The following is a 26,304-nucleotide window of genomic DNA, read 5'->3' as shown; positions in this document are numbered from 1 at the left end:
AAAGTACAAAGGAGTGGGGAGGGGGACACTGAGGCAGGGAGTGTGTCCATGGAGTGGGGAGAGCAAGTACAAAGGAGTGGGAGGGGGGCACTGAGGCAGGGAGTGTGTCCATGGTGGGGGACACAAGTACAAAGGAGTGGGGATGGGGGCACTGGGGCAGGGAGTGTGTCCATGGAGGGGCGACAGCAACTACAGAGGTGTGGGGAGAGGGACCCTGGGGCAGGGAGTGTGTCCATGGAGGGGGGACAGCAAGTACAGAGGTGTGGGGAGAGGGACCCTGGGGCAGGGAGTGTGTCCATGGAGGGGGGACAGCAAGTACAGAGGTGTGGGGAGGGGGACACTGGGGCAGGGAGTGTGTCCATGGGGGGACAGCAAGTACAGAGGAGTGGGGAGAGGGACCCTGGGGCAGGGAGTGTGTCCATGGGGGGAACAGCAAGTACAGAGGTGTGGGGAGGGGGACACTGGGGCAGGGAGTGTGTCCATGGAGGGGGGACAGCAAGTACAGAGGTGTGGGGAGAGGGACCCTGGGGCAGGGAGTGTGTCCATGGAGGGGGAACAGCAAGTACAGAGGAGTGGGGAGAGGGACCCTGGGGCAGGGAGTGTGTCCATGGAGGGGGGACAGCAAGTACAGAGGAGTGGGGAGAGGGACCCTGGGGCAGGGAGTGTGTCCATGGGGGGAACAGCAAGTACAGAGGTGTGGGGAGGGGGACACTGGGGCAGGGAGTGTGTCCATGGAGGGGGGACAGCAAGTACAGAGGTGTGGGGAGGGGGACACTGGGGCAGGGAGTGTGTCCATGGAGGGGGGACAGCAAGAACAGAGGAGTGGGGAGAGGGACCCTGGGGCAGGGAGTGTGTCCATGGGGGGAACAGCAAGTACAGAGGAGTGGGGAGAGGGACCCTGGGGCAGGGAGTGTGTCCATGGGGGGAACAGCAAGTACAGAGGTGTGGGGAGGGGGACACTGGGGCAGGGAGTGTGTCCATGGAGGGGGGACAGCAAGTACAGAGGTGTGGGGAGGGGGACACTGGGGCAGGGAGTGTGTCCATGGAGGGGGGACAGCAAGAACAGAGGAGTGGGGAGAGGGACCCTGGGGCAGGGAGTGTGTCCATGGGGGGAACAGCAAGTACAGAGGAGTGGGGAGAGGGACCCTGGGGCAGGGAGTGTGTCCATGGGGGGAACAGCAAGTACAGAGGTGTGGGGAGGGGGACACTGGGGCAGGGAGTGTGTCCATGGAGTGGGGAGAGCAAGTACAAAGGAGTGGGAGGGGGGCACTGAGGCAGGGAGTGTGTCCATGGAGTGGGGAGAGCAAGTACCAAGGAGTGGGAGGGGGGCACTGAGGCAGGGAGTGTGTCCATGGAGTGGGGAGAGCAAGTACAAAGGAGTGGGAGGGGGGCACTGAGGCAGGGAGTGTGTCCATGGTGGGGGACACAAGTACAAAGGAGTGGGGATGGGGGCACTGGGGCAGGGAGTGTGTCCATGGAGGAGGACAGCAAGTACAGAGGAGTGGGGAGAGGGACACTGGGGCAGGGAGTGTGTCCATGGGGGGAACAGCAAGTACAGAGGTGTGGGGAGGGGGACACTGGGGCAGGGAGTGTGTCCATGGGGGGGTGGGGGGACACTGAGTATAAAAGACCAGAGTCCAGAAGCACACCACTGGTGAAATTAAAGGAGGCCCATTCCAGCCCAGTCCACGGCTGGGAGGGAGTTCTGCCTGAATCCCATGAGGCAGGGCAAGCCCCTCCGTGGTGCTAAGGACTTAGCTACTTGTCCAGAGGCCTATCCTAGTGTGGGGCACTAGGGGTCCGCTCCCTTCATAGTGTGGTCTGGAAATCCTGACCATTCGAAAGAGGCCAAGGCTTCAGCCCAGGGCACTTGATGCCACTCCCTCACAGATGGCCCAGTCCCTGACTGTGGAGCCCCTACCTCCACAGCAGGTGCTGAGTGCCTGCTGGGAGCCACGTCTGGGAGAAGGGAAGGCTGCAGGAGCCCGCCCCAGAGTTACCTCTGTGCTGCAGCATCCCGGCCTGTAGGATGACCCTAGGAGCAGCACACGGGTGCTCTCTCTGAGCGCGGCAGTCTAAGCGTGTCTCAGATGTGTTAACTGTACTCCCGAGCACCCCTCTGGGGCACCTGCTGTCACGTCCCCATTTTAAGGATGAGGTTGCTGAGGCTCAGGGACGAGGTTGAGAGGGGGAAGAGGAGACAGCAGGGCCCTTCTCTCTTGAGAGCTCTCTTTCCTGGTCCCCACGGCACAGGCACTCACCTTCCTGCCCAGGTGACCAGGCTTCCCTTGCAGACCCTGTGGCATGGGGTACTGCCACTCACAGAGCTGGGGCGACTCAGGCCAGACCTGTTTATAGCAGAGACCGTGACGGTGGGAACCATGTGAGGTGCTGGATGCCAAGCGTACCTGGAGGATGCTATCTCTAGGGCACACACACAGTCGGTGTGCCCAGCTGGGCGAAGCCATGTGTAGCTTCCTCACCACCTCCCCCATGTAGCCGTAGGCCCCCTTGAGATGGTCTTTCCGTGCCGCCCACTCTGTGAGGCGCTCAGCCTGTGGCACCCGGTGTGCTCAGAGGCTTAGTCCCTATAGAGAGGAAGAGCAGCTTCGGCACTAGCCAGCGGCCCCTGCCACAAAGTCCTGGGGAAGGGAAAGTGCCGCAGATCCACTCCAGTCCTCTCTGCTTTCCACCGACCCATGTCAAGGCACTGATGCCCTCCACCTGCCAAACCCAATGGCCACCCCCTACTGCCATCTCCCCTGACGGCACCACTGACTACACCCTCCTCGGCGAGGCCTCTCCTCCAACCCTCCATGCCCTCTGCCTCCCTCACATCCCAGTAGGTGTGTCCTCGAGGACACCTCTGCCCCTGATCACCAGCTCCAGACCTTAAATACCACCCTGTGCCCGGACCTCTGTCCTGCCTTCCAGATGTTCCCATGAGGACATGTGGGAAAGACCTCGCCCTTCACACAGCACATTCCTGAGTCTCTGCCCCAGCCCCACCTGGAGGCCCCCAGGATGGGGCCTAGGAGCTTGGTCAGGAATCCCCCCTCCATCCTCCAGCCAACCCTCAGCAAGTCCTGCCAAGGCTTGCTTGAGAGCACATCCCCAATCATCCCAAGGCTTGGCCTCCCACCACACAGCTCCCAGCACCTCCCAACACTTCTCCAAGTCCTCTGTCCCCAGAGCCACCCTGCCTAAGGCCACTCATGACTCTGCCCTAGTCTGGAAACCCAACGTAACCCCCCACCCTCCATCACAGCTCCTTCCAGCACTCTGCAGCACCCACTAAGTTGGGGTGGTTGCTCCATAAGGCAGCTACCTAGTCTGTGTATCCGGCCCCAGTGCCTGGCTGAGCAGAGCCCAGTGTGTGCTGAGTGCTTGGGTGGTGTACTCTGACCTTAAATGGAGGAGAGGCCTCGAGTGGGTCAAGCCCAGCAGGGTCTGTGGGCAAAGCCTGAGGTGGGCATTCAGGAGGGGGCACATTGCCCTTCCATGTGGAAGAGGGAGCAGCCACAAGGCTGGACAGGGCCTGAGACAGGCTGCCTAGGGCCTACCATGACACCAGCATGGCAGGACAGGCAGGGGAGGGAGGCCTAACTCTGTAGACTGGACATGTACGGAGCGTCCTCGGCGGCCTGGGAGGCCCAGGCCAGGGCTCACAGAAGGACTCGAAGCTAGGAGTTTAGAGAAGCCTCGTGGAGGGAGGGCCAATGTAAGAGATGCACTTTGGCAGGAGTGAGGGTTGGGTAAGAACCTCACACCCCTCATGACAGCCTACACGGTGCTGGGGACTACCCTGGTCCCCACCACAAGACTCTAGCAGATGCATCACCTCAGGGCTCACCCTGGGCAGGTAGGAAGGACAGGGCAACACCCTCTGTCCTGACAGTCTCAGGGTGACCTTCAGAGTCTCAGGGTGACCCCGTCTCCTCTCGGGACCTCGTCTGGGGCCCCTTCTCAGCCCCAAAACACTGGAAACAGAAGACAGGGGAACATGGAACCCTTGCCTCAGCCCAGGCCAGTGACCAGGGAGCAGGAGCTTGGGTGCAGGGGCTCTGTGACTCTGCAATCAGACCCACACCCTGATCCCAGCACATCTTCTTCTGGGCTAAGTGTGGGAGCCCTGGGAGACACAGGCAGGGAGGGGTTTGACAGCAGAGACATTCCTGGGGCTGCTCTGACACCCAGTGGTGATTCTCGGAACCAGCTGCTCCCCAGCCAGGAAGTAGGGCAGGGGGCAAGTAAAGAGGGAGCAGGGGGTGGGATGGGAGGGAGGTTGAGGCTGGAGGGACTGGGAGAGAGGGTGGGAAAGGTAGGAGGAGGAAGTCTATTTTAGGCCAGTGGTTCTCAAGACTTGAACTTGCAATGGAATCAAGTTGGCTGACTTGCTGATTCAGGTCTGGGCTGAGCCAGAGTCTGTATTTCTAATAGATTCCTGGGGGCTGCTGGTGGTCTGGGATCACACTCAGAGAACCACTGGTCTAGGAAAGACATGGAGTGGAAAAGAAGGAACATCCGTGCTACTGCTGTGTGTCTGTGGGCTGGTCCTGCCGTTGTTGTGCCCAGACTTGAGGAGGCTATGCGACGATCCCATAGTGCTGGCCCCAGAGTCCTTCCCGAGATCCCTCTGGCACATGTGCTGAGCAGGTATGGCCTCCCTTGTCCCTGCCATCCCCACCTGGGCATGAGAGGCAGCTCCCGAGAACTGGGATGATCAGCCTCCACAGGCACCACACCCGCAACACCACCCCACAAGGACCCAGGGCCTCAACCTCCCCCTGTACCTGGCACACGTTCCCTGGGCCCATGAGATGCTCACTTGGCCTCGGACAGGTCCCCGAAAGAACTGGGCGGGGCCCTGCCTAAGGGGCTGCTCAGGAGCACCCAAGGCTCACTGCCCGTTGGGGGATGACCCTGCTTGAGGAACGTCATCTGGATGACGAGGGCTCGGGGGAGGTGCCTCTGACCTGATTTACCACTGGCCAGGCAGAGGAACAGCCAGGAGCTGTGCAAAGCCAGTGTCAAATGCCTGCCTCCCACTGTGTCGCTCCCTTCCTCAGTGTTTTGAGCTGGAAGAGGAAGAAAGGCTCCCTAGGATGTCAGTAGGCACAGCAAGGGTGGAAGGGAGATGCTACTGGCAGAGGGGAGAGGAAAGCAGAAGTGGTCCGGGCAGGTAGTGCTTGGAGAAGCTGGGACCAGGGGCGTTGAGGCTGGAATGAATGCCCTGGGGACTGGTGAAAACTCAAGACTCCAGGCCACCCTGGACCCCTCCGGCCTTTCTGGGCTTGAGCCCCAGAGATATGCACTTGTCCTCAGCACCTGGGCACCGCAACCTCACTGTTCCTGAGCCAAAGCATGCCACATACCACAACCCAGGTAAGGCAGGGAGGTCTGTTCCTCCCAGCGGCTGAGGAGACAAAGTAAGTCACACAGAAGCAGGCAACAATGTATAATTCTCAGCAAAGGGAGAGGAGGAGCAATCAGGGGCAGTGATGTAATCTGCCACAATGCCCAGTAAATACCTGATGGGATGAATGAGTTTAACAAATGTTTGAAATGACTACATCCGTTGCTGGAAAGCATGACTGTCCTTCTCTAGGTCCAAACCTGCCCATCAGTTGGTAAGTAGGGAAAGAAATAACTAAACAAGAACAACAAAATCTGTGACCAAATGGTATTTGTGTTGTGTGAACCAGTAATTTACATGTAATTTGCAAACACCTACTGTACTAATCCCTAAATATCTTGCAAGTAAGGGTTAATAGAAACTGATTTCCATTGAGTGTCTAGGATAGTTGGCCATTATTATCTGCCATTTACTGTATGTTCATCAGGAACTGTAGTTAGGGCAGCTTCTTCCTGAACTTGGACTACGCCCTGTAGCCAGGGCCATGTAACTCTCACCACTGGACTGTGAAAACGTTGAGCATCACTGCCAAGCTGAGGAATGGGTCTATCTTCACCATGTTTCTCTTCCAGCGGGATGTAGAAGCATCCATGGAAGGACTCCAAGACAACCAGATGGAAGCCAGTGTGGTCCCTGAATGACAGCCTGGGACACAAGTCTCCCCTTCCTATTCAAACCACAGGACTGGGACTTAAACAGTAAAGCTTTTGGCACTCAGCTCCTGAGATCTGAAGTGGCTCAGCAGTCAGCCTCTGCATACGTGATGCCGACTCTCACTTCCAGGTCTTGGTGTGATCCTTCGGGTGGAGACTAAGGTAAGAGCTTTGGACAGTTATGCTCCAGGGAAGCCTGTCATCCACTAGTTCCACATAGCCAACAAGAACACAACCCTTTCAAGAGCCCCACACTGGGATGAGTAACTTTTGTACAATATCCTTCATTATATTAGCAATAGCAAAAGTCAAATGGGTACTGGACTAGATCAAAGAATAAATCAAGGGAATGAGGAAGTTTTGGTGTTTTTTTTTTTTTTTTTTTTTTTGAGGGAGTTATGTGCTGATATGGAAATACCTCAGACCTGTTATGTGGGGAAAAAATGAAGTATAGAACAGCAGACATCAGCAGTTTTCAAGGTATGATCCAAGGAACCCTGAGAGTGCCCAAGATCCTTTCAGAGAGCCTGCTAGGTCCTCCCTTTCCAACTACATGTCTATGTGCAGCCAGATTTCCTTCTATTCCTCAGCTAAAAAACAAATCACAATAGACTGAATGCAGAAGCAGGAGAATCCAGCTGTTTTCTATTAAACCATATGCTAACATTTTTTCAAATATGAAAACGCTTTGCCTCATTGATTTTTGTTTTAGAAAGTATTTTTTATAAATTCTAGGTTTAAAATGTCACAATAGGTTTATCTTTTTTAAGTTTTTAGTTTCTGAATTTTATAGTATGATAAATATTGATAAATATAACTCACATTTAAAAAGCTCTTTTGGGGGGTGGGGCGCCTGTGTGGCTCAGTTGGTTAAGCACCTAGCGTCTGCCATCAGCCTTCAGCTCAGGTCATGATCTCTGGGTCCTGGGATCAAGCCCCCCCTCAGGCTTCCTGCTCAGCAGGGAGTCTGCTTCTCTCTCTCTCTCCCTCCCTCTGCCACTCCCACCACTTGTTCTCTAATAGAAAAATAAAATCTTTAAAAAAATAAAAATAAAAAGCTCTTTGCGGGGCGCCTGGGTGGCTCAGCTGGTTAAGCATCTGCCTTTGGCTCAGGTCATGATCCTGGGGTCCCTGGATCGGACCCCCACACACACCCCTATCAGGCTCCTGCCACGCGGGAAGTCTGCTTCTGCCTCCCCTGCTCCTGCTCTCTCGCTCACTCTCTCTCAAATAATTAAAATCTTTTTAAAAAATAAAAAGCTCTTTGGAGGCCTCCAAAAATTTAACAGTATAAAAGGATCCTGAGTCTAAAAAATCTGAGTACCATGGGTGTATACACCACCCTTTGTGTAAAAAGGGGAGAAAAATATCTTTGTACTAGCTTATACATGCACGAAGGATCTCATGAAGGATAAACCAGTAGTGGTCGTGGTTAAGCAAAGAGAGAGTAGGAAAAGGGCAGGTGGGAAAACCCCTTACTGAATCTCTCATTTTTAAAAAAAATTCTGGAGCTATGTATATGTATAGCCTATTTAAAAAAAAAAAAAGTTTTATAAAGAGCTGGAAGCAGCAGGGGTCAGCCTGGCAGTAGATGGGGACAAAGTCAGCCTGGAAAGGGGAAGGGCTGTGGTCTGTGTATGGAGTGTCTACCCTCCTCCACATCCAGAAATTGTCTCCAGGCAAAATTCTGGAGGATTCTTCTCTAAAGAGGTGAAACCAAGAGACCCAGAGCTTCTAGTATGAGATTCTTCATCTTAAACTATAACATACAACCATGTATCACCATTTAATCAAAGTCTGCAATAGGTGAGGTAAACAGAAAAACTAGCCCAGAGGAACCAAGGCAATTCAGGATCTAAAGAAAATTCAATTTTTAAAAACAACAAAAAACACAAAATCATGCACCCCAAAATACTGGAGAAGTTACTGAACCCACACTGCCAAGTGGATCTGGTTGAGGACGATGATACCGTCAGTTTTCTAATTCTTAGAAGAATTACTGCACATGCCATTCATATGTTCTTGTGGAAATTATACCTTATTTATATGCACGCAGCAGAGAGAGAAAGAATGTACTTTAGTATCAGATACAAACCCATTTCACTTACTACCTGTGTGCTCCTGAGACAAGTATTTAACTTCTGAGCCTCAGTTTCATCCAGTATAGCCTGGATGATACCTGCCTTACAGTTACTTCAAGACTTTAATGAGTCATTGTTTTCTGATGTGGTAACGCATTCCCCAGCACTTAGGGCATTCTCAGTAAGTGCCATTCTTATTGCCCATGATGCAGCAGAAATAGCTGACAGTATGTTACTGTAAAATAACCGGAAAAAAAAGATTGGTGGTTGCCAAAGTGGGGGGTGGGGAGTGGGAGAAATGGGGTAAGCTGGGTTTTATTTTTTAGTTCAAATAAATTAAAAAAAAAAGTCACAATGAAACATGCTTTATGGTTAATCATTTAATGTATTAACATTTTCACTTATAAACATACAATTTGCATATATAGGGAAAAACAGGTTCTGTGGACACAAGAGAATACAAGAGACAGGGAAGCAATCAGAAAATAGATCAATTCTAGGGGGAAAAAAATGGACCTGCATTCCAAGCCTCTGTCTACATAAACTTGGGAAGGAGAAAGAAAAATGAAACAGGATCATAACTGATGTAGAAAATAAAGTTGGGACATTTGTCTCAAACACAGGAACGTCTCCTTATGATCCAGGTCTTGGGGCCTGGCCTGTTTCAGGATGATCATCTGAAACACAGCCACTGCTCTCTTCCTTCTCTTTACTATGACCCGAAGTGCACTCCAGGAATTAAAAGAAAAATCAGATCGGCATGTGTGCAATGTCAGTGGCCAACTTCTTCCAGGTACATTATACAGAAGTACATATGAACGCGGAATGCTTACTCACACATGAACAAGTTCCTTCCACCTCATCTAACTTGTTGATTTAGGATTACATAAATTGAGGTGATCACAGAGTTAACATCTTTGGAAGTTGGACCAGGGAAATGAAGTATCTCAGCCCATCTTTATAACTACTATGCATTTCATATCAGCATCAAGTCACTGGCAACAGTGAATTTCCAGGCTCAACTATGTCTGCGTATTTTGTGGAAACAGGGCCACACGGAGTGTGAGAACAGGCACTACTACTGTGCTAAATTGCCTTGGTAGAAGTACATTTTTTAAAGCATGCAGGACAGAAAACTGGACTAATTAGAAGCTTTAAAAATTCACATAAATAAGAGAAGTGCAGGATTATGGGTTTTCCAGAGCTTCACACATAGCTGGGGCTCAAAATTAAATGTTTAAGCTTCTCTGTGACACCTGAGTCAGGAATAAAAACAAAGCTGGCGCCCTGGTCAGGTTCACTAATATCTTGACAGCAAGTCATTCAAGTCCTTAGGCTTCATTTCCCATCTCTAACCTGAGTCTCCCCCACAGCCATGGTCCAAGAGCCCTCACTATGCCACCACCAGGGCTCCATGCACCCTAGTGCTTGGGGACAGCCACAGTGCCCCAGTCCTGCACAAAACAGGACACCTGCTTTTTAACAGCCTTCAGAAGGTTGGGAAAGAGCATCCTCTGCACAGTGCAATCTCTGGAGGCCTAACACAGTAACACTGTAAGTATGGCTCTCATTCCATTTTCCTCACCATTCTTCTAATAGCACTTTCTCAACAGGTAGAAAAATAAGCTGTAAATAGGCTGAGGTGGCAATAAAAATACTCAAAGCAGACACTAAAAACATAATGTCTCTGAATAAAGCAAATCTATCTCCACATACTTGTAACTGTTTTGCCTTCTTCAAGTTTTAAAGGATAAAGCCCTAAAACTTTGAGGCTCAAGTCAATTCCTAATGTGGGATATTTTCCAAGTATCGCTACCAAGAAAACAAAGAATAAAATGAAGAAGCATCATTTTAAGGGGGGGGGAGGGGGAGGGAGGGCTGCCCCTCCCCCACCATCCTGAGCAGTCACTGGCCCCATAGATTGTGGGAATACCAACCCCACTGCCTCAGGGAAGTTCCTGAGAGCTTACCAGCTCATAATTCCTGAAGTTACATGCAGCCAGTTCTGATCTGAGGCTTGAAAGTTTGATATTAAACAGAAAGAAGCTGCAGTTCTCCTTGCCACATAACTCACTCATACATCACCATACTATTATAACACTAAAGTAAACTGTCCCTTAAGCACTACACCTAACTGAAAAGAAAACGCCTTTCAAAACAGGTATGTTCAAAATAGGTATGTTCAAAATAAGGTATTCCAAGAGTTCTATAAACAAACTCCTGGAATGAGCCAGTGCCCCAGAGTCATGTTTTAGCTAAACAGAAATCAGAAGCCTTCTCTACAGTACGTGTATGGATTAGTTATAACTATGATGTCACCACTTTCAAAAGAACTATTCAAACTATTATTAACATTTATCACCAACAGAAAACACCCTGCAAATTATAGTATTGCACACAGGGCATCAGAAGCTATGCATATCCAGATCTGAAGGACTCTAGAAGACCCAGAACAGAGACCCTAAGGCCATGCCCGTGGCTGCCCCAGCCAGCATGCCCAGTGCCAGATCACTGTCGCTGTCTCGATACCGCTCCCGAATGATGACTTGGTTGGCAGGCTGTTGTCCATAAAGTCCTAAAAAAGAAGTACAAAAGCAGACGTTGTAAGGAGCAGTTTAAGTCCAACATTCCCTCAGAAAGACAGTGTGTCCTGAGAATGGTAAAGGCCACATCTCCCTGCATGTGCATCCCTCCTGCTGTCTTCCTCTGGAGAGGTATGTGGGGTGGCTGAGTGGTTGCTCCCCAGCTCTCCTCCACCAAAGGCTCAGGTGACAGTTTCTAAGACTATACCAAGAGGAAATCAAGGTGCTCAACTTTCCAAGATCCAAAGCCCCAACCACTGCAAACAGCAGGATCCTCATGAAGCTGTAAGCTCCAGCTTCCAATGTCCACTTCTGCCTTCCACATCATGCTCATTAGTATGACAGGTAGATGGGGGATAGCGTGGGAGAGACACAGAGCCTACAGACAAGGCGAGAGCCAAGAATCTGTACCTAAAGCTAAAAATGTAAAACCCATTTGAAAGCTAATTAGTTTCTTGATATTCATGCAAACCATTTTTAAATTAAACCTTAAATCCGAAAATACAATTTGCTCTTCATTTTTAATCATGTCCTTATGGGGGAAAATACTTAGAGGGAAAAACTTCTAAAAAGCAAACTTTAAACACATTTAACATTTAATTTGCATCATTAAAGTTTACAACTGGAAATATATCACTGAACAAAGAGAACATCTTCTGTACTTCACAGCTACATTGTCTAACAGCTAATGAGCTTTAAAATTACTCAAATATAAATAACGTTAACTTTCCTCCCTGACCTGCTGTTCCCTTAACAATTCAGACCTATGGGAGCTAGAAACTAATCCAACAGTAATGTATACATGTAGGTGAAAACCAACAGCAAAATAAGATTTATAAATGCTCATCACTCTAAGCATTTACAGTACTACAAGCATTTACATGTACTGACTCACTTAATCCTCACAATATCCTTGTGAATTGAATTTATTATTATCCCCATTTTACCAATGGGCAAAAGTGAGGCACACAGGGGTTAGAGGCTGTTAAGGGCATGCAAACCCAGGCATTGGGCTACAAAGTGTGCACTCATAACCACTAATGTCTCAAACAGACGGAGAAGGATAGGAGAGAAAAAAACCCAAAGCCACAGAGGAGTAGAATGAGACCATTATAAACCTAAGGGCTGATCAAGTACAGGTAACAGCACTGGAAGTCAACAATCTTTTACCACAATGTTTAAATCTCAAAATTGGTGAACTGTAATATTTACTTTCACAGCCTTGAAAGTTAAAAGTTTTCAATTAGGCAACTGTAACTATGAAATGTAGGATAGTAGAAACTAGTAAGCTGACTTAATTAAAAGATCCCTTAGACGATCTAAATCTGCATTCCCCTCAGTAGGTTACACCAAGGGACTCCCATACCACATGACCAGGAGAGCCCTCTCCTGTAGCTCGTGCTCACCTCTGCTCCTACCAAGGAGGGAAGTCCTTACCCAAGTCAGTTGGGGACATTTCCAAGTTGTATTTATTGTAATTACCTAATAATTTAACTAAGCTTTACATAAATGGTCAAAATGTGAATGTGAAACAGACAGATATTATTTCCCCAGGGTAACTAAATTAGATACTTCAGGGAAGACTAAAAAAAGGCAGGTAACATTTACAAATTACTATTAAAGCAAGTAACTGAATAAATTTTGAAGAATCACAAAATCTGGCCTTCTCATTTGTACTTGCCAAGGGAAACTGCAGGGCAAAAATGCATCATGAGTACAATCTCTACAAGACAGAAAACTCCAACCAAAGGAGCCAACTCAAAGCAAAGACCTAGAGTCTATATATCAAAAGACAGTTGAACAACTGTCCACTAATGTGGGTAAATCAAAACAGAATACTTATAGTGTGTACACAGCACCCTTTGTATTTGTTAAATTGGCTGAGTGACCACTAGATCCAATCATATTACAGAGAAGGCCTTGGAGCACCTGGCTGGCTCAGTCAGTACAGCATGGGACTCTTGGTCTTGGGGTCTTTACTTCAAGCCCCACGTTGGGTGTGGAGATTAAAAGTAAAATCTTTGGAAAAAAAAAAAGAGAGAGAGAGAGAGAAGGCCTTTATTTAACCTGCTCTACACAGGATGAGGATGTCTATGAACAATGGAAGGCAGTATGTCATGAAGTTGGCAAAGCACCGGGGTGTCTAGAAGAGCTGACTGAGGAGCTCCAGTATGGTTATCAGCACAACACTACTGTGGAATGACCACAAACCAACTCGCCCCTCCAGAGCAAGTACACCTGCTAGCTGGTCATAATGCTAATGCTGAAGGACGACCTACAGACTCTGCCATTTGCAGCAGTATCTTGAGGATGCCCACTGAGAGTGCTATCTATCTCTTTTCCTATGAGGCAAGTCAACGGCAAAGACAGAATCTGATTTACAGAAATTCCCTTCACAAGTACTTCTGCAAAACTTCAGCTCTTCTGAACAGTAAGAAACAGCTGAGATTACCCCATTCTGGAAGTCTGGCAGCTGAATAAGAAAGAGGCTAGCTCTCATGGCTTGGTTAGTCTAGGGCTTAAAAACCCACCACCAACTCCAAGATAAATGGGCAAAGAAATCAAATTTATAAACAATCATACCATGTTTATCTTCACCAGTCATCAGAGAAAAGTAAACTAAAGCCACCTGACAATCCAATTTAGACCTAAAAACTTTTAGAGCTAACAACAATAGGAAATCTTTCAGGACAACTGAGAAACCAGTGTTTCATGAACTCCTAGTGGTGTTAGAAACTGGTAAACTGTTCTGAGAATCAACTGGGTAAATGGTATTAAGATTTATTGTCATCTTTCAGACGACATGATATAAAGTCCAAATTTCCCTCAAAACCATCCAGAGATAAGGAAAGGAGATGGAGGTGAAAGAAAATCAGGCATGATGTAGTGACTGAAGCTGGTAATGGACAAATGACAGTTTATTAAACTACTGTCCCTACTTCCGCATGTTTGAGAACTTTTATAAATTTCAATGGTATCAAAAGAAATATAAATGTCTATACCCCTTTACATATTAACTTAATAAACACAAATAAAAAATGTATTCTAAAACATATTTAACAGGAATGAAAAAGAAAATCATTAGATGTTTAAAGTAATATCTACCGGGGGCGGAGCAAGATGGCGGAGGAGTAGGAGACCTGGATTTCGTCTCCTCTCAGGAATTCAGCTGGATAGGGATCAAACCATTCTGAACACCTACAAACTCAAAAGGAGATCAAAGAAAAGAATAGAAACAACTATCTCATCAGAAAAGCGACCACTTTCTGGAAGGTAGGACGTGTGGAGAAGTGAATCCGAGGCGATATTCGGGAGGATAGACGGCGGAGGAGGGGCCTCCGTCGGCCGCTTCTGGCAAGTGATAGAGCCACGGAGCACAAAATCAGAACTTTTAAAAGTCTGCTCCACCGAGGGACGTCACTCTGGTGGCTAAGCGGGGGGTGGAACCCTCCGGGACAGTGTGGTCTCAGGACCCTCGGGTCACAGAAAGACCGGGGGTGCCTGAGTGTGGCAGAGCTCACAGGTAATGGAGCAGGGAAGCCGGCTGCAGAGGCGGAGCCCAGGCGCGGGCTCTCAGCTCGGGGTTCTTATAAACCGTGATCCGCGGCACAGTAGGGCCACTGCTCCTCCAGCAGGGACCCAACAAGCGGCAGATCTGGGGAGACTCACCTTCCTCCCCTGGGAGGAGCAGCGCGGGAGTGCACCGCAGGGATCTGCTGGGTTTGGAGACTCCACCGGGGGTCGGGTGCGAGAGATAGAAACGCGCGGTCACAGGCCAGGTGAGCACGGAGTACGGCCGGAGACCGGGGAGACGGGAGTGACTGACGGCTTTTCTCTGGGGGCTCACTGAGGAGCAGGGCCCGGAGTTCTCGGCTCCTCCAGGGCAGAGACTGGGAGGCCGCCATTTTCACTCTCCGACTCCAAAGCTGTACGGAAAGCTCGCAGGGAACAAAAGCCCCGGAGAGCAAACCCGAGCAGATTATGTAGCCGGGAGGGGGCAAGGGCGGGGCAATTCCGCCTACGGCAAAGACATTTGGAAACCACGGCAACAGGCCCCTCCCCAGAAGATCAGCAAGAACAGCCAGCCAAGACCAAGTTTACCGATCAATGAGAACGGCAGAACTCTAGCGCTAGGGGAATACTGCACATAGAATTCATGGCTTTTTTACCATGATTCTTTAGTCTTTCAAAGTTAATTTTTTTTTAACTGTCTTTTCTTTTTCTTTTTTTTTTTTTTTGAGTTTTTCTTTTTCCCTTTTTCAACCAACATCTTATCAATCCCTTTTTTTAAAAAAATGTTTTTATTTTTCATTTTTAGAGTCATATTCTATCACTTCATAGTAGTTACCCGTATGTTTGGCATATATATATAAGTTGTTCTCTCTTTAAAATTTTGAGATAGTTTCTTCTAACAGATCAAAATATACCCTAAATCTCTAGTATATGGTTTTTTCTACTCCCCTGCCTGATGACATTCTCTCCCTTTTTTTTTTCTTTTTTTAAATCCTCTTCTTTCTTTTTTCAAACAACTTCTTATCAATTCCTTTTATAAAATTATTTATAATTTCCATCTTTACAGGCATACTCCATCCCTTCATCATATCAAACCTTATTTTTGTACATAGATAAGTTTTTCTTTCTTTAAAATTTTGGGAGGCACGTTCTTCTAAAAGACCAAAATACAACCCAAATCTAGTGTGTGGCACTGATCTATATACCAGCCTGATCATATTTGATCACATTCTGTTTTTTTTGTTGTTGTTGTTCTGTTTTGTTTGTTTTTGTTTGTTTTTATCTTTATCTTTTTCTTTTTCTTTTTTTTCTTTTTCTTTTTTCTCTCTTTCAGTTTCTTTTTCCACTGCTTCAGGTCCTTTCTGATTTGTTTAGAGTATATTTTCTGGGGACATTGTTACTCTGCTAGCATTTTGTTCTCTCATTAATCTATTCTCCTCTGCACAAAATGACAAGATAGAAAAAATCATCTCAACAAAAAGAACAAGAGGTAGTACCAACTGCCAGGGACCTACTCAATACGGACATTAGTATGATGTCAGACCTAGAGTTCAGAATCATCACTTTAAAGATACTACTTAGGCTTGAAAAAAATATGGAAGTTATTAGAGAAACCCTTTCTGGAGAAGTAAAAGAACTAAAATCTAACCAAGTAGAAATCAAAAAGGCTATTAATGAGGTGCAATCAAAAATGGGGGCACTAACTGCTAGGATAAATGAGGCAGAAGAGAGAATCAGTAATATAGAAGACCAAAGGATGGAAAATAAAGAAGCTGAGAAAAAGAGAGATAAACAACTACTGGATCACGAGGGCAGAATTCGAGAGATAAACGATACCATAAGACAAAACAACATTAGAATAATTGGGATCCCAGAAGAAGAAGAAAGAGAAAGAGGGGCAGAAGGTATATCGGAGCAAATTATAGCACAGAACTTCCGTAATTTGGGGAAGGAAACAGGCATCAAAATCCAGGAAGCAGAGAGAACCCCTCTCAAAATCATTAAAAATAGGTCAACACCCCGACATCTAATAGTAAAACGTACGAGTCTCATAGACAAACAGAAAATCCTGAAAGCAGCTCGGGAGAAGAGATATGTAACCTACAATGGTAGAAACATTAGATTGGCAACAGACCTATCCACAGAGACCTGGCAGGCCAGAAAGGACTGGCATGATATATTCAGAACACTCAATGAGAAAAATATGCAGCCAAGAATACTATATCCAGCTAGGCTGTCACTGAAAATTGAAGGAGAGATAAAAAGCTTCCAAGACAAACAAAAACTAAAGGAAATTGCAAACACAAAACCAGCCCTACAAGAAATCTTGAAAGGGGTCCTCTAAGCAAAGAGAGAGCCTAAAAGCAACATAGACCAGAAAGGAACACAGACAATAGACAGTAACAGTCACCTTCCAGGCAATACAATGGCACTAAATTCCTATCTTTCAATAGTTACCCTGAATGTAAATGGGCTAAATGCCCCAATCAAAAGACACAGACTATCCAAAGGATAAAAAAACAAGACCCATCGATATGCTGTCTGCAAGAGACTCATTTTAGACCCAAAGATACCCCCAGATTGAAAGTGAGGGGGTGGAAAACCATTTACCATGCTAATGGACACCAAAAGAAAGCTGGGGTGGCAATCCTTACATCAGACAAATTAGATTTTAAACCAAAGACTGTAATAAGAATTGAGGAAGGACATTATATCCTACTTAAAGGGTCTATCCAACAAGAAGATCTAACAATTGTAAATATCTATACCCCTAACATGGGAGCAGCCAATTATATAAGCCAATTAATAACAAAAGCAAAGAAACACATCAACAACAATACAATAATAGTGGGGGACTTTAACACCCCCCTCACTGAAATGGACAGATCGTCTAAGCAAAAGATCAACAAGGAAATAAAGACTTTAAATGACACACTGGACCAAATGGACTTCACAGACATATTCAGAACATTCCATCCCAAAGCAATGGAATACACATTCTTCTCTAGTGCCCATGGAACATTCTCCAGAATCGATCACATCCTAGGTCATAAATCAGGTCTCAACCGGTACCAAAAGACTGGGATCATTCTGTGCCTATTTTCAGACCACAATGCTTTGAAACTAGAACTCAATCACAAGAGGAAAGTCGGAAAGAACTCAAATACATGGAGGCTAAAGAGCATCCTACTGAAGAATGAATGGGTCAACCAGGAAATTAAAGAAGAATTAAAAAAATACATGGAAACCAATGAAAATGAAAACACAACTCTTCAAAATCTTTGGGCTGCAGCAAAGGCAGTCTTAAGAGGAAAGTATATAGCAATACAAGCCTTTCTCAAGAAACAAGAAAGGTCTCAAGTACACAACCTAACCCTACACCTAAAGGAGCTGGAGAAAGAACAGCAAATAAAGCCTAAACCCAGCAGGAGAAGAGAAATAATAAAGATCAGAGCAGAAATCAATGAAATAGAAACTAAAAGAACAGTAGAACGGATCAACGAAACTAGGAGCTGGTTCTTTGAAAGAATTAACAAGATTGATAAACCCCTGGCCAGACTTATCAAAAAGAAAAGAGAAATGACCCAAATCAACAAAATCATGAATGAAAGAGGAAAGGTCACAACCAACACCAAAGAAATACAAACAATTATAAGAACATATTATGAGCAACTCTATGCCAGCAAATTAGATAACCTGGAAGAAATGGATGCATTCCTAGAGATGTATCAACTACCAAAACTGAACCAGGAAGAAATAGAAAACCTGAACAGATCTATAACCACTAAGGAAATTGAAGCAGTCATCAAAAATCTCCCAAAAAACAAAAGCCCAGGGCCAGATGGCTTCCCAGGGGAATTCTACCAAACATTCCAAGAAGAATCAATACCTATTCTTCTGAAACTGTTCCAAAAAATAGAAATGGAAGGAAAACTTCCAAACTCATTTTATGAGGCCAGCATTACCTTGAACCCCAAACCTGACAAAAACCCCATCAAAAAGGAGAATTACAGACCAATATCCCTGATGAACATGGATGCAAAAATTCTCACCAAAATACTAGCCAATAGGATCCAACAGTCCATTAAAAGGATTATTCATCACGACCAAGTGGGATTTATCCCTGGGCTGCAAGGTTGGTTCAACATCCGCAAATCAATGAACGTGATACAATACATTAACAAAAGAAAGAACAAGAATCATATGATCCTCTCAATAGATGCAGAAAAAGCTTTTGACAAAGTACAGCATCCTTTCTTGATCAAAACTCTTCAGAGTATAGGCATAGAGCGTATATACCTCAAGATCATAAAAGCCATCTATGAAAAACCTACAGCAAATATCATTCTCAATGGGGAAAAACTGAGAGCTTTCCCCCTAAGGTCAGGAACGCGGCAGCGATGTCCACTATCACCACTGCTATTCAACATAGTATTGGAAGTCCTAGCCACAGCAATCAGACAACAAAAAGAAATCAAAGGCATCCAAATCGGCAAAGAAGAAGTCAAACTCTCACTCTTTGCAGATGATATGATACTTTATGTGGAAAACCCCAAAGACTCCACCCCAAAACTGCTAGAACTCATACAGGAATTCAGTAAACTGGCAGGATATAAAATCAATGCACAGAAATCAGTGGCATTCCTATACACCAACAATAAGACAGAAGAAAGAGAAATGAAGGAGTCGATCCCATTTACAATTGCACCCAAAACCATAAGATACCTAGGAATAAATCTAACCAAAGAGACTAAGGATCTGTACTCAGAAAACTATAAAATACTCATGAAAGAAATTGAGGAAGACACAAAGAAATGGAAAAACGTTCCATGCTCATGGACTGGAAGAACAAATATTGTGGAGATGTCAATGCTACCTAGAGCAATCTACACATTCAATGCAATCCCCATCAAAATACCAACCACTTTTTTCAAAGAAATGGAACAAATCATCCTAAAATTTGTATGGAACCAGAAAAGACCCCGCATAGCCAGAGGAATGTTGAAAAAGAAAAGCAAAGCTGGCGGCATCACAGTTCCAGACTTCCAGTTCTATTACAAAGCTGTCATCACCAAGACAGCATGGTACTGGTACAAAAACAGACACATAGATCAATGGAACAGAATAGAGAGCCCAGAAATGGACCCTCAACTCTATGGTCAACTCATCTTTGACAAAGCAGGAAAGAATGTCCAGTGGAAAAAAGACAGTCTCTTCAACAAATGGTGTTGGGAAAATTGGATAGCCACATGCAGAAGAATGAAACTGGACCATTTCCTTACACCACACACAAAAATAGACTCAAAATGGTTGAACGACCTCAATGTGAGACAGGAGTCCATCAAAATCCTAAAGGAGAACACAGGCAGCAACGTCTCTGACCTCAGCCAAAGCAACTTCTTCCTAGAAACATCGCCAAAGGCAAGGGAAGCAAGAGCAAAAATGAACTATTGGGACTTTATCAAGATAAAAAGCTTTTGCAAAGCAAAGGAAACAGTCAACAAAACCAAAAGACAACCGACAGAATGGGAGAAGATATTTGCAAATGATGTATCAGATAAAGGGCTAGTATCCAAAATCTATAAAGAACTTACCAAACTCAACATCCAAAGAACAAAGAATCCAATCAAGAAAAGGGCAGAAGACATGAACAGACATTTTTCCAAAGAAGACATCCAAATGGCCAACAGACACATGAAAAAGTGCTCAATATCGCTCGGCATCAGGGAAATCCAAATCAAAACCTCAATGAGATACCACCTCACACCAGTCAGAATGGCTAAAATTAACAAGTCAGGAAATGACAGATGTTGGCGGGGATGCGGAGAAAGGGGAACCCTCCTACACTGTTGGTAGGAATGCAAGCTGGTGTAGCCACTCTGGAAAACAGTATGGAGGTTCCTCAAAAAGTTGAAGATAGAGCTACCATATGATCCAGCAATTGCACTACTAGGTATTTACCCCAAAGATACAAAAGTAGGGATCCGAAAGGGTACGTGCACCCCGATGTTTATAGCAGCAATGTCCACAATAGCCAAACTGTGGAAAGAGCCAAGATGTCCATCGACAGATGAATGGATACAGAAGATGTGGTATATATACACAATGGAATATTATGCAGCCATCAAAAGGAATGAGATCTTGCCATTTGCAATGACGTGGATGGAAGTGGAGGGTATTATGTTGAGCGAAATAAGTCAAACAGAAAGACATGTATCATATGATCTCACTGATATGAGGAATTGTTAATCGCAGGAAACAAACTGAGGGTTGCTGGAGTGGGGGTTGGGGTGGGAGGGATTGGGTGGCTGGGTGATAGACACTGGGGAGGGTATGTGCTCTGATAAGCGCTGTGAATTGTGGAAGACTGCTGAATCTCAGATCTGTACCTCTGAAACAAATAATGCAATATATATTAAGAAAAAAAAAAAGAAGAAGAAGGTAGCAGGAGGGGAAGAATGAAGGGGGGAAATCAGAGGGGTAGACGAACCATGAGAGACGATGGACTCTGAAAAACAAACTGAGGGTTCTAGAGGGGAGGAGGGTGGGAGCATGGGTTAGCCTGGTGGTGGGTATTGAGGAGGGCACATTCTGCATGGAGCACAGGGTGTTATGCACAAACAATGAAGCATGGAACACTACATCAAAAACTAATGATGTAATGTATGGGGATTAACATAAGAATAAAAAAAAATAAAGTAATATCTACCACTGCAAACAGGAAAAAAAGAAAGTAAACAGCCAATACTAGAAGATTCAACTAATGATATACCACCCAATATGATAATATGAAGTCATTAAAAATTACTTATGGAGATTATGTAGCACTCTGGATAAAATACATAAAATTTTTAAATGAGAAAAGAAATGCAATATATGACTGCAAAAATGAAAAATTTATTTTATATGGGAAAGGTAATTCAAACAAAAATAGTTGTTAGCATCAGCATTTTATTGGTTTTCAACTTGACATGATAAAAAGTCAAGCAAGCAGAATCCCTCATGGTCCATGCTAGTTGAGCAAACTGCATCAGACTGCAGGAACAGATGAGCAGAAATACTCTTGTATTAGGTGCTAAATTAAAGTATGAGAAACCAAAGTAACCACCAATAATTAGAAGGACACTTTGACTCGGGGCTGGTGACCCCTGGGCCTCCCTGTGGCATTAGCATCAGTGACCACTTACCTTTCTGTTAACAGATTCTCCTTCCACTGCTTCTGTGTTAAGACATTGCACTATGTTTGCTCACAGCCCCCTGATTTCCTATCTGTCTCTAAGCTCCGGGCTCTTGTTCTAGGCTATTCACCAGCTCATTCTCTTTTATGTTGATCTGACATGCCATGTCCCCTGCAACCTGCCCCTGCCTGACTTCCCCTGCTCTCCCGGCATCTGCGTGTGCCCTTGCTCTTCAGTCCATCAGTCACATGGCTCTCAGCCCCCTCGCCCTGACTGCAGGCTCCAGCCTCACAGCCAGCAATCTCCTGCACCTCCACCTTAGACCTCCCACTGTCCAAACTGCACCCAGGACTTGATGCTACCCACACAGGCGAGTTACTCACATCTACAATCTTTCTCAGGTAAGGTGAAAAACAGAAAAAGTGCATCAAAAGCCCCAGAATAAATATAAGTACCTTCCAGGCCTTTACTTCACCTGCAAAAGGGAATATCACCTGAGTAGTGATAATTTTTGAAGGACGTTACCAAAAGAGAAAAATAAGAGAAAGTTATCCCTTAAAACTGGCCTCTTAGTTTGGTTGCTCCATAATATAAGTGAATACCAGGTAAGTACAAATTCTCTCCTTGGGAACAAAACTAGATGCAATAGTGAAGTTTTTAAAAGTCTACTCTAACTTTCTAAGATAGTATAAAAGTACATAATACTTTTTATTTTAAACACAGTAGCAGATCTATACCAGAAACATAGCTCACTTATCCTTAAACTAAGAAATACAAATCTTTCAGGACTCATCTACCCACTAAATGAAGAGAAATAAGGAATGGAAGGAATGGAGTTACCTGCATATGGGTACTGGTAGGGTACAGCATAAGCCTGCCCGTTTGCAGCATAGACAACTTGAGTTCCTGGAGGGTATACACCACTGTATGGACCATAGCCATATGCCTGCTGAAAAGAAACAGGCCCATCAGAAATACAATTTTGAAATTCAGCATTATTTGTAATAAAAATTCTCAACAAAGTGGGTGGAGAGGGAATGTAATTCAACTTAATAAAGGTCATATATGACAAGCCTACAGCTGACATCATATTCAACAGTGAAAAGTTCAAAGCTTTCCTCTAAGATCAGGAACAAGACAATAAGATGCCCACTCTTACCACTTTTATTCAACATCATAATCAAAGTCCTGGAGAAAAAGAAATGAAAGGCAAATAAATTGAGAAGTAATAGTAATAGTAATTGAGAAGGAATAGTAAAACTGTCACTATTTGCAGATGATATGATATTATACCTAGAAAACTCAAAAGAAAACTACCAAAAAACTATTAGAACTAAAAAAAGGAATTCAGTGAAGTTACAGGATACAAAATCAATATATACAAAACTGTTGTGTTCCTATACACTAATAACTATCAGAATGACAAATTAAGAAAACTATCCCATTTACAATTATATCAGAAACAGCAAAACCTAGGATTAAATTTAACCAAAGAAGAGAAAGACCTGTGCACTGAAAGCCATGAGACACTGAAGAAAAAAAAAAAAAAATTGAAGGAAACACAAATGAAAAAAATATTCTATGCTCATGGACTGTAAGAATAGTTAAAATGTCCATACTATCCAGAGCAATCTACAGGTTCAATGCAATCGCTATCAGAATTCCAGTGGTATTTTACCCCCAGAAACAGAACGAACAATTCTACAGTTTGTATGGAACCACAAAAGACCCCAATAGCCAAAGCAACATTAAGGTAAAAAACATCAAAGCAGGAGACATCACACTCACCAATTTCAAACTGTATGACAAAGCTACAGTAATACTGGCATAAAAACACACAGACAGATCAATGGAACAGAACAGAGAGCCTAGAAATAAACCCACACATACATGGTCAATTAATTTATGACAAAGGAGCCAAGAATACACTATAGGGAAAGGACAGTCTCTTCAATAAGTGGTGTTTGAAAAACTGGACAGCCACATGTACAGAATGTAACTGAAACACTATCTTACATCATATACAAATTACTATTGTTTTGGGGTGCCACAAAACACACCCATAAAATGGGCAAACTTAATTGATAAATCTTGTGTGTTCTGACTGCTCCACCAACTACTAGTTCCTGTCTCTCTCCCTCTCAGGCCTTCCTATTTCCTGAGACACAACAATATGGAAATGAGGCCAATTAATAACCCTACAATGGGCTGGCTCAGTCAGTTAAGCGTCTGCCTTTGGCTGAGGTCATGATCCCAGGGTCCTGGGACCAAAGCCCTCAATCGGGCTCGAGCAGGAAGCCTGCTTCTCCCTCTCCCTCTGCTGCTCCCCTGCTTGTTTGTTCTTTCTCTCTCTCTCTGTCAAATAAATAAATAAATAAAATCTTAAAAAAAAAAAACTACAATGGTCTCTAAGTGGTCAAGTGAAAGGAAGAGTCACATGTCTCTCTCTTTAAATCAGAACCTAAGAATGATTAAGCTTAGTGAGGAAGGCATGTGGAAAGCCAAGACAGGCCAAAAGCTGGGCCTCTTGTACCAAGCAGTTAGCCAAGTTGTGAATGCAGAGGAAAAACTCTTGAAGGAAATTAAAAGTGTTACTTGGGGGGTGCCTGGGTGGCTCAGCTGGTTAGGCATCTGACTCTTTATCAGGTCATGATCTCAGGGTCGTGAGATGGAGCCCCACATTGGGCTCCATGCTCAGTGCAGAGTCCACTTGAGATTCTCTCTCCCTCTCCCTGTGTCCCTCCCCCTATTCATGTTCTCTCTCTCTAAAATAAATAAATAAAATCTTTAAAAGTGCTACTCCAGTGAACATACAAATGGTAAGCAAAACAGCCATATAGCTAATATGGAGAAAGTCTGAGTAGTCTGGATAGATAGAAAATCAAACCAGTCCAACATTCCCTTAAGCCAAAGCCTAATCCTGAGCAAGGCCCTGACTCACTTCAATTCTGTGAAGGCTGAGAGAGGTAAGGAAGCCAGCCTAGTAGCAGAATCCCCTCTAGCAATTTTCAGCAGTTCCGGGAAGGAGAATATGAAGGACCAGGAATGTTGCTGGGTGGGAAGACCCTGAGGTCTGAGACCTCGGCAGGTGACTGGCAGTCTTCCAACAGCACATGTCTGTGAATGGGCATTGAGAGACATGGGCAATGGACCCACCTTCACTGACCAAGTGAATGACTGCTATATTCTGGGAAATCTGGAGACAAAAGGCCCAGCCTTCTTTACGAGCTCACAGGTGGGGGGGGGGGGGCGAGGAGGACAGATATGCTTACAGATAATTACAATTACTGTTGTCGTGTGACAAGTACTGTATGTGGCACAAGGGAGAATAGGTTGCTGCTGTCAGACAAATAGCTGCATAGTTTAAACCTGTCATCTTATAAAAACAGGACACAGGAGTTACGATTCTGGAAGATGGCAAAGATGTAGGGAACAAAGATGTTCCCTATTCTTCCTACTAAGTACAACTGAAAACCCTGAACATAATATATAAAACAAACATAAAGAGACTCTGAAAGATGGCAAGAAGGTGGCACACTGGCTAGGGACCTCAGGACCCTAAGAAGGACAGATGGTGAGCTCCCTGGGTTTCCTTTTTGCCTCCTATATCCTCGACTAACTAAAGGAGAAGACAGGAACCAGTAAGTACAGACAAAAAGGCCCCCAAGAAAAGCCTGCTCTCTCTACCCAAAAAACCTTGGGAGGAAAGGGACAATCTGGCAAGAAAGACCATTTTTAGGCAGTAACTGTTCTACTCCAGTCCAACACTACAGAAATAACTGTGGCCCCACCCCAACTCCCACCAGCAAGGCCAAATATACAGAGTGAGCTTCCATGTTTGGCAGGCTGTAATAAGGCACCCTCCCCCCGCCACCCCTGTCCCAAGTTGTGTCAGAGAAGGCCAAGTAGGGAGCTGAGAATTTCATCCCCGCCAGATGGAGACCATGTAAGAAGCCAGAACTCCCACCTCTGTCCAGCACAAACCAGGTGCCCCTCCCAGACCCATTGGATGCAATCAGCAGAGACCTAGTGGAAAACACAGTATCAGTGGGAGCTAGTGGGGAGCAGTAAAGAGGAACCCTCCAATTCCCACATAGGGTGGTGTCAGCAGAGACCTGGAGGAGGGCCTAAATTCCCAACCCTCCTGACAAGGAGGTGACAAGAAACCCAACCCCTGGGAGTTTGGCTAAGTGGAGAACCTGCACTTCCATCCCTACATGGCAGCGACAGAGTAACTCCCTCTTCACCCACAAGAACAGCATTGGAAGGGAGTACACTAAAATACAAGATTTAAGTAAGATTCAGTCTCATTAATACTTAAAATGCCCAAGTTTCGATAAAAAATCATTTGTCCTATCAAGTATCAGGAAGATCTCAAAATGAATAAAACAACAAGAGATTTTTAAAGATTTTCTTTATCTGAGAATGAGACAGAGAGCACAAAAGAGGAAGCACAAGCCGGGGGGAGGTGCAGAGGGAGAAGTAGGCTCCCCAATAAGCAGGGAGCCCGATGCGGGGCTCAATCCCAGGACCCCGGGATCATGACCTAAGCTGAAGGCAGATGCTTAACTGACTGAGCCACCCAGGAGCCCCTCTAGGAAACTTTTTAAAGCAGCTATCATAAAAATATTTCAAAAAGCAATTATGAACACATCTGAAATACATTTTAAAAAAGTCTACGCAAAAACAGAAAATCTCAGGAAAAACAATGTAAAGATATATACACATATTTATATATTTTCAAGATATAAAAAATAAAATGAAAATTTGAGGGAAAAAATTATATAAAAAATACAATAAGTGAGCTTAACAACAGAATAGAGATGAGAAAAAGAATCAGTAAACAGGAGTATAAATTGGAGAGAAAAAAGACTGATGAAA

General features: G+C 45.1%; 1 protein-coding gene across 5 annotated transcripts in view; it reads right to left on the bottom strand.

Moving 5' to 3' along the window:
* Positions 1-8,515: 8,515 nt before the first annotated feature.
* PLEKHB2 (pleckstrin homology domain containing B2) overlaps positions 8,516-26,304 on the bottom strand; it is a 77,234-nt gene continuing 59,445 nt past the window's right edge. For 2 of the 5 annotated variants that reach the window (XM_064586347.1, XM_064586345.1), the window contains 2 exons: positions 22,264-22,369; positions 8,516-10,725 (listed from right to left, as the gene is read on the bottom strand). In XM_064586347.1, coding sequence (XP_064442417.1) covers positions 10,589-10,725; positions 22,264-22,369 — 243 coding nt within the window. In that variant the 3' untranslated portion in view covers positions 8,516-10,588. Of the gene's footprint in view, positions 10,726-22,263; positions 22,373-26,304 lie in introns of all 5 variants that reach the window. The other 3 variants (XM_064586346.1, XM_064586344.1, XM_064586348.1) reach the window with 2 other exon arrangements.

Source organism: Mirounga angustirostris, unplaced genomic scaffold, assembly GCF_029215605.1.
Source record: "Mirounga angustirostris isolate CCGP_5_RB_7025 unplaced genomic scaffold, mMirAng1.0.hap1 SCAF_3, whole genome shotgun sequence".
Lineage (NCBI taxonomy): Eukaryota > Metazoa > Chordata > Mammalia > Carnivora > Phocidae > Mirounga > Mirounga angustirostris.
Note: the sequence above shows the minus strand (reverse complement) of the source record. Positions and strands in the feature narration are given on the sequence as shown.